At 41.1% G+C, this 8,748-nt stretch overlaps 1 protein-coding gene across 2 annotated transcripts; it reads right to left on the bottom strand.

Moving 5' to 3' along the window:
• Window positions 1-2,788: 2,788 nt before the first annotated feature.
• On the bottom strand, window positions 2,789-8,486 carry LOC122308457 (serine/threonine-protein kinase SRK2A-like). 2 transcript variants are annotated; one of them, XM_043121787.1, is made up of 9 exons: window positions 7,789-8,382; window positions 7,250-7,324; window positions 7,059-7,160; window positions 6,916-6,969; window positions 6,700-6,792; window positions 6,518-6,610; window positions 4,787-4,891; window positions 4,580-4,678; window positions 2,789-3,379 (listed from the first exon to the last, which is right to left on the bottom strand). In XM_043121787.1, exons 1-9 carry the CDS (start codon window positions 7,906-7,908, stop codon window positions 3,050-3,052), a joined length of 1,071 nt encoding a protein of 356 aa, XP_042977721.1. In that variant the 5' UTR covers window positions 7,909-8,382; the 3' UTR covers window positions 2,789-3,049. The 2 variants fall into 2 exon arrangements, with proteins under 2 accessions (XP_042977721.1, XP_042977720.1); XM_043121786.1 differs by having other exon boundaries at window positions 6,700-6,969; window positions 7,789-8,486.
• Between the last annotated feature and the right edge of the window lie 262 nt (window positions 8,487-8,748).

The following is an 8,748-nucleotide window of genomic DNA, read 5'->3' as shown; positions in this document are numbered from 1 at the left end:
TGTGGCCAATACCCTCCTTGTTGCGGACAAGGTTCTCCTGACGGAGGATAAGGTCCTCCTGATGGTGGACAAGGCCCTCCTGATGGTGGCCAAGGACCCCCTTGTGGTGGCCAAGGTCCTTGTGGTGGCCAAGGCCCTGCCTGTTGGGACCTCGCACTCTGTTGCATAAACTCCGTCATCTGCCGAATTGCTTCGGCTATGGAGTCATCTCTGGAGGTATTTTCTTGCGGTTCCTGAGTATTTTTCCTTGGTCTCCCTGGTCTCCCCATATTCCCGTCACAACACTACTCTTGACCCTCCTTTAAGAAAACAAATAAAACCATCATAAAACCAACAAAAATAAAAACAGCACAACACAGCAAGAAACAAAAGAAACCAGCATGCCAAAACATAACTAAATAAATAAAAACAAACAAACAAGCTCCCACAAATAAAACAAATAAGATAACTATACTTAACATAATTTTCAAAACACAACTTTAAAAACATTCTGGTACTACCTACGGGACATGTGGTTTTACCCAGAGCCAAACCGCTCTGATACCACCTGTGACGCCCCCAAAATCCCCACGCCCGAACACGGGGAAATTGAGACGTCCGGATGGTGACAACCCGGGTCACCATCCCATCGTCTGGTGCCGAGTGTGTGCAAGGCAACAGATGTGTACAGAGAAACTCGCAGCGGATAAAGAAAGTCATAACTAAGTACCAGAATTTTTCTTAACGTAATACAAGCTGTTTAAAACGTACATAGATAAATATTACAAAACACGACTACAGTTTTAAACAAATATAAAGATAGCATCAGCAACCCGGCGGAGCCGCATCCTCGGGCTCAGCCTCCTCCTCTTCGTCCTCTAACTCTGCACCAAAAGCTACGGAACCACGAATGGTACCGCAGGTAAGTAAAACCCAAACACTACCAGATAAAAACACATAAAACTCATACAAGATGCATGAAACATGCCCAATGCACAAAGCCCACAAAAACCCAAGTTTTCCACACACGCCAAAAAACCCATTTGGCCCAAAAGCATATCCTTTCTGAAAAACACGCCAAAAGTCACATTTGGCCGCCAAAAGTCCATTTGGCCCAATATCTCGCCGGAAGTCCATCCGGCCCAATATCTCGCCAGAAGTCCATCTGGCCCACGCCAAAAGTCCCATTTGGCCTCATAAACCATTATCCAATTTTAACCGTATGCACCATGACCTCCCCTAGGGGTCATCCGCACACCCTGGCTCCAGTGTCACACCGTAGAGTACCACCACGCATGTGACACCTAACGAGCGATGCCCAGTTCCGCGCCTCCCGCGCGTGCGTAGCCAAGCATCCTCTAGCCCTCGCCAGCGAAGGGCCACGGAGTCGGTGAGTAGGGCGATGCCCGGTTCCGCGCCCGGGGCGTTCGTAGCCAAGCATCCCCTAGCCCCGCTCCCGTCGTCTCTCTCGACAACTCAGGGGACATCACTCAGTTTATTCCGCTCCCGAGTGACCAGAGGAGCTCCACCGAGATAATAACCCATCTCGGCTTGGGCTCGTGATACACACGCACCCGTAAAACCACTCACGCCAATACACAGGCTTTTCACACGTGAACAAAAACACACATGCATGCACCATGAAATGCCAAATCAATGCATGATAAAATAACCAACCAACATAAACAATTAAACAGACAACTCCGTCCTCCATCCATCCGACCCCCGAAACTCCTCGGACTCAGTCCGGAATCAACAACCAACAACAGTAAAATATTTGAATGAGCAATATATATTAAAATCTGAAAATAGGGTTTGAAAAATACTTACAGCGCTATACGGCGATTTTAGAAAACAAGCGGCGTTGCAAGCGGCGGAAAAACAGCAACGTCACAGTGAAAATTCACTGTGGCCGTGGGTCTGAAAAATTCACTTTTGAACGGGGACAAACTAGGACACGAGATTGATGGGGGATGGTCAAGGGATGGTTGTGAAGCTAAAGGAAGTGACGGACGGCCGTGGGTGGCGGCGGAATGGCCGGAAATGGCCAAAAAGAGCAAATCGGAAAACAAGCTCGTGGGAGCTGCTCCGGTGGTCGTTGGAGGCCGGAAATGGGTGGGTTAGGACAGCAAGAGGCCGGTGATGAAGTGGTGAAGAAATGGTGGCCGGAGGTGGAGCGACGACGGCGGATCGGAGTGAAATCCGTGGGTGCTTGTTGGGCTTTTTCCGGCCAAATGGCCGGCCGGTTGGGGGTGGCTTTCGGAGGGGTGGTGCGCCGGAGGGAGGGGGAACTTTTGGGACCGGTGGGGGTCCGGTTGGTGGCCGGACGGCGCTGGGCTGGAGGAGAGAGAGAGACGACGCGGGGGAGAGGGAGGAGAGAGAGAGAGAGAGCACGGGGGGGGGTTCGGTCGAGCGGGAGAGGAGAGAAAGAAAAGAAAAAAAAGAAAAAGAAGGAAAAAGGAAAAGAAGGGAAAAGAAAAAGGAAAAAGAGGAAAAATGAAAAAGATGTAGGGAAAAGATGAGGTCCAATCCTCTTTTCGGGAAGCAAAACTAACCCGCCAAAAAGATTAAAAACCACAAAACAACTAAATAAAACACATCAAATAAACTAAATTAAATTAAAACCCAATTTTTTAAAACGCAAATAAATTAAAATAAATAGCTAATATATTAATTAAAATAAAAACAAATATTTCAGCGAAAATACACTCAAAACGGGTCATCACAGTATCTTTTGCCCACACTAGTTATAGTGTAGTTAGTATTGCAATACATAAGTCGAAGTAGCCGTTTCAGTCAGAAACGAGGATGATAAAAGGACATTGATCAAACACATTCAAGTTGGCATATAACAAGAAAACTATCCGTTTCAGATACTTCTGGCCTCCATGGAAAAACAGATAGTATAGATTAGAAGCAAAGTTCTATACTTTAGAATCCACCATTCTTTTTTTTTTTTTTTTGAGATTGTAGCATCAATTATTAAATCATACATACAAATTGATAAATATGCTACGGCCACAACTTTAAACACTTGAATTATCTTATGACCACAGGAGGATGTAACTGCTTAGCTGATTTGAAACTCTCCACTTGCATGAACTTCTTTGACCCTCTTGTCATACTCGTCTTCTTCGCCCTCTTCTTCCTCCACCTCCTCATCTATGTCTTCGATGCCTTCTTCTTCGTCTTCTGCTCCCCAGCCAAAGCCCCTGATAGGCGTAGATGATGGAGGTGGGTTTCTTGCCTCTGCTACAATTTTCATGATCTCATCCACACTTTGAAGAGAGAAGCTTGGATTGTCTCTCTGGTAATAGATAGCTTGAGCAGACTCTGTTAGCTCCCTTGGCATATTCTTTAAAAACCATGGATGGTTCTTGATTTCTTTAATTGCAATTCTCTGCAAAACCAACAACACAAGGGGAATTACCTATACTGTAACAGGGTGGTACAGATCCTAGCACTCAACACTCGATCAAGGTACTTTTTTACAATAGACTCAGTATCTTAGGAAGCACCTTTTAATCTAGTAATCCACGTAATAAACTCAGAACCCTAAGAGTAACTATGACAGTATCCTCCCAATATACTCTAGGACCCACTAAAAGAAACAAAGACACAAGTTCTTAGTTATGTTTCAAAAATATGTTGCATTGTTGTGCTACATGCCATATTTATATTACTAATCAGAGTAAACCTTTCAATATGCATGCATAATTAAAAGGTCAGGCCTAAAGTCTTCCTTTCATATCGAGCCTTCTATCAGTGATCAGCAAACGAAATCTGAGTATTCTGCCTTTGCAGCAGATTGTGCCATACCATACCAAGTGAGATCTGTTGTGCATGCAGATTTGACCATGTGAGTGTTGAGGGAAAAACAAAGATATTGAGTGGCTGATATGCAAAACTGGATCTTCTTTTAGATTTCTAAACTTGTGGATTGAAGTTGTGGCCTACATGTATCAACATGTTCTCGGTGGATTCTTTAGGCATCTCTCTTCTAGAAACATTTGGAACGTGGCTCCATTAACAGTGCTAACAATTCATGGAGCAAGTCATGGTTAGTGGCTGTAGCATTTGGTGCAACTTTTGTATGCAAAATGACAGTATGGAATTGTGAAGGACCCACGGTGAAAGGGATTAGGTTGATTTGGTATAGGCTTGCCCCTAAGAGGAGAGTTAGCTAACGGCTAGATCATTTCATAGAGAAGCAAATGAAAGAATTATTCATTACCAGCAAAGGCATCGTGTATACGGAGGGGAACAGTGGGCTATTTGCAATGTCAGTCAAGACACGGGTTCCTTTATCTCCCATACTACATGTGGAATCAGACAGACAGTTTATTGTTGCCTTTCTATCATTTCTACCATATTGTTCTAAGCAGTCTCCTTACCGAGGACAAACCAATCGAACTTTCCATTAATTCTACTATGCCTCTCATTTACATAGTACAAGGAAGAATAAAATTGAGAAGGTAAGTTCCAATGAGATGGGCTAAAAGGTATTTTCCTGAATATTTCAGACATCCTTAAGCTAGCTGAATAAATGCAAATTTTAATGATCAGAATAAAAATTTAGTAACTTCAGAATGGTACATACCCTGGATGGACTTGCAACAAATATCCGAGAGAGTAGGTGCTTGCAATCTTGAGATATGTGAACATAGTCGGGGATTTTGTACTGAACAGCCATTATTTTCTGCAGAAGAATGATAAAGAAGAAAGAAGAGTCAAATACGAAAATAATGAACACTCTTTTTTTCTAAAAAAAAAAAAAAAAATCATATAGATGGAAAGAGATAATTACTTGAATTGTTTTTCTAAAATTCCTGGGGTCATCTTGGTCTTCAAAAGGATATGCTCCCACCAGCATGACATAGAGAGTTACTCCACAAGACCATACGTCTGCCAACTAAATAAATGAAGGAAAAGAAACAATCTTCCTCAAAAGGATCAAGTTCAAGTTACTCCCATTTAAATGTTGTAATTTTAGCAAGCACATAACAAAATGACTCAGTTACTATTTCATTTATGTTATACCCATAACAAAGGTTTATAAACTTGAAAGCTTTTGGACTTATTTAGAACTCGAGCCCCTTATTGTTAAATAGCATGACCAGAAACAAGAGTAATTAATTTTAGAAACTAATTATGCAGAAAGAGAGAATTTCAAGGCCCCCTGTAAGTTGCAGTGGGGATCTACATGCAGTAAATGCTAGATTTAGGATGGTGGCTAGGGCCATATACATAACAGAAAAGGCTGTTACAGAGCAAGTTCAGTTAACATTCCGAATGCATCAAAGCACTTGGATTAGATCAGCCAACACAAAAATACAAATGGCCATAGAATAATGTAAGACAGATAATGCTCGAAGGAATGGTCCATCTAAGATTTAATTATCTGCCCCGTCCTTACCATATTTCATTAAAACAAAGATTCCTCCCCTTTTCTCTTCCACCCCATAAGAGGAGAAGGCGCGAAAAAGAAGTCACAGACATCATAGCAAAGAAAAAAACGAAGTTTTATGTTGTGGTAGCTGATGCTACAAAACTGAAGATTCAACGCCCACTTAAATGCTAGTGGGGTTAACAAGGACACTAGGGGTTATTATTTTACGAAGTCCAAAGAGTAGGCAAGCCTTCAAAATTGGCCAAAATTCAAACCGTACAGCCAGATTGAGTGTCTATAAAGTAATTGACTATATTATATGGTCATCAAAGAAAGGTAACCTAATTGGAGTAACAAAAGGGCAAGCCAAGCCCCACTAGCATGTACATCCAAGATAATCCATGCACAATAATTATAAACAGTATCCTATTAATCAGGAAAGTTACAAAATGTCCATTATCAGAGGTGCCCAATACATAGAAAAAGAGAACTCACACTCTTATCTATTATTGCTCGGTGATTTGCATAGACGCATATTGACCACCAAGTCATAGTTGACACACAAGAAACATTACAAAATTATCCCAAAATTAATCCAAGTAGGGTGAGGTGGGGAGGGCTTCTCCATCCCCATCCCTGCCCACCTAATATCTGGAACAGGCGAATATATCAATCACCATCCCCATACCATAGAGAGTTTTCAATACCCACACCCATGTGTTTCCAACCTAGCATACGTTAAAAAAGCAGAGTAATTTCTAGAAGATAATAAGATAAGAAGGGAGGGGGGAAATAGTTGACACTGCAATGAGCAAGGGAGATACATAACAAAAAAACAACAGGATGATAATTGTTATTTACAACTTTTTATAATATTCGAGCATTTAATTAAATAATAAACACACAGAGAAATATACAAAAGCAGGTTGTTACAACAATCAATGTCACTTTCTTAAAATATGTGCTTTATCAATGGAGACCATAATAGGGACAAAGGGATCACTAGTTTTAAGGGTAAAACACAAATATATATGTGATGCAAAGGATCACAGTTCTAACCCACCCTATGTCATCCCTGATTGCAATAACCGGCTAGAGAACAGATCAAAAGTTTCTTTTCTACTGAAAGTGAGTAATTAAAAATTTCACCTTGCCATCATACTCTCTCCGAGAAAGAACTTCTGGTGCAATGTATGCTGGAGTTCCAACCGTAGATTTGGGTCGTGAATGCAGGAGGGATGACTACACCATAAACAAAAAGTAAAACCCAAGAGAAAATTGGCAAAATACCATATTAAATATCAGAAAACAAATGAAACTAATTTCCACACCTTAGAATAACCAAAATCACAAACTTTTAGCCGTGGCGCAGGGCTTCCATCTAAAAGTGTGTTTTCCAGCTTCAAATCTCTATGGCATATTTGCTGTAAGATAAGAGTTAAACATAAACATTTGTATTTGCAATTTGTAATATGAATGACAGAAAAAGAGAAGAGAAAAGTGAGTGAGCGAGAGAGAGAGCTTCTAAGAGTGAAAAGGGATGTTACCATGGAATGACAATAATCGACACCAGAGATCAGCTGCTGAAAGAAATATCTAGCCTGCGAAATTAAATTAAGAGAGAAACATATTATCTACGATAATAATATCAATCAATCAAACAAGAGAAAAGAGAGACAGTAACTTTTACCTCATCTTCACTAAATCTACCGGCATTGCAGATGCGTTCAAAGAGCTCTCCGCCGGCCGCATATTCCATCACAATCGCCAAATGCGTGGGTGTCAAAACCACCTGATTTACCCAAACAACAGACGAAGAGTTTAGCAATAGTATTCAGAACTTCTTTAACAAAGTTCTTGGGATAGGGGAACAAAACTAGCCTCCTTGAAACGGATTATGTTGGGGTGCCGGAGCGATCTGTGGTTGATAATTTCTCTCGCCACATTCTCATCAATCTGAAATTCAAGAGAGAGCATATAGATCCAGTGATCATGTTAGAAAGGAACCTTTTAATACTGTTTGGTTTCTGGGAAACGGAAGGAGACAAGAGAAAAAAAAAAAAAAAAAAAAAAAGACTTAATCCAAATTCAAGTTCGAAATATTTCATTTGGGCTCATTTTACTTGAATATCTCTTTACTGGGTCCTCTAAAGTATGAAACATCTAAGATTCCAAAACTGCAAATTTCTTTTGCTTCACTGGTACTGCGCCTTAGAAATCTTCCCATTTTTGGGAATTCACATAAGCCAGTCCTCCATTCATTTCAGAAAAACACACCCTCCTAAATGTATAAATTCCTAGTAATTAATATCCGCTCTCCGGAACCAACAACACCAAACGTAAAGCGTACTTACAAAAATCAAAATTTTAATATCATTTCCCAAGTTTTCTCGGCAACCAAACAGAAAAGCCTGACAAACCTTGTGGCCACGCTCGATGTATTTCATGGCGACGAGTTCCTTGGTCTCCTTGTGCCTCAAGAGTCTTGCCACCCCGAAATTTCCAGCTCCCAAATCCTTCACCAACTCGTACTTTTCCATCTTCTTGGAGTATCTCTTTCTCCTGCTGCTACAACTATATTATGTGAAAGATGATATTCTTACAACGAATCGCTATGCATGCGACTAGTTTTACAGCCCCAGTTCTTGCATGAAGATAGGCATGAAAACTGAAAACTGAAACTGCAGGGAAGTGTCTGCAAATCTCTGTGGCTATATATATTTAATGAGGGTAGGGGAAGTGAATTACGGAGGGAGTTGAAGTATGCACGTGGGTGGATGAGCATGGGAATCCATGACCAGCTTGAATCCAATAACTGCCAGTATCAGTACTGCCACCGCCTTGCTTCGTCCATACCATGCATCTTACTTTTCTATTTTCTTTGTGCATCTATTAAATATATATATATATATATAGTTGTATAAATTATATACGAGTTGTTTGCTATCGGATCTCTAAAATCGCCGTTGTGCTAGGAGAACGCGGAGTCGATTTGACTTTTGGATGCCATTTTGCCGAACCATACCCATCAAACAAAAGTGTTACACTTCCACCGTTTCACTGCTTTTGAGTTTGCCAAGTTACCTATCGGTTACTATTTATTTTTAGACAAATATTTTCACGACAAAGAAATTAAATAAAAATAAATTTACAGACGGATAATATAGACTAAACTGAAAGTATTTTTCCATAGAGACTAAATGATTTTTTTCGGTCTAGACCGAACTCTTTACACCCTACTCGGCCCTTTCTCACCTGATCCTATCCGACTGCCGGGGGATGGGTGGATGCCCTATTCGCTGCCTGCCCTGCTGATAATTTGGGAGGAATTGCCGGCACAATACCTAGCTAGTGGGTACGGATGGACCATACAGACGGGA

The sequence above is a fragment of the Carya illinoinensis genome, chromosome 4 (assembly GCF_018687715.1).
Source record: "Carya illinoinensis cultivar Pawnee chromosome 4, C.illinoinensisPawnee_v1, whole genome shotgun sequence".
NCBI classification, from domain to species: Eukaryota; Viridiplantae; Streptophyta; class Magnoliopsida; order Fagales; family Juglandaceae; genus Carya; species Carya illinoinensis.
This window is presented reverse-complemented; position numbering and strand designations above follow the sequence as displayed.

What these genes read in the sequence shown, in the direction of transcription:
- LOC122308457 (XM_043121786.1), bottom strand. Translation starts at nt 7,908, where the DNA reads ATGGAAAAGTACGAGTTGGTGAAGGATTTGGGAGCTGGAAATTTCGGG. An exon ending in GTGATTTTGGTTATTCTAAG is followed by an intron (nt 6,611 to 6,699) that starts GTGTGGAAATTA and finishes TTTATGGTGTAG; the next exon opens with TCATCCCTCCTGCATTCACG. An exon ending in ATTTTAGAAAAACAATTCAA is followed by an intron (nt 4,679 to 4,786) that starts GTAATTATCTCT and finishes ATTCTTCTGCAG; the next exon opens with AAAATAATGGCTGTTCAGTA.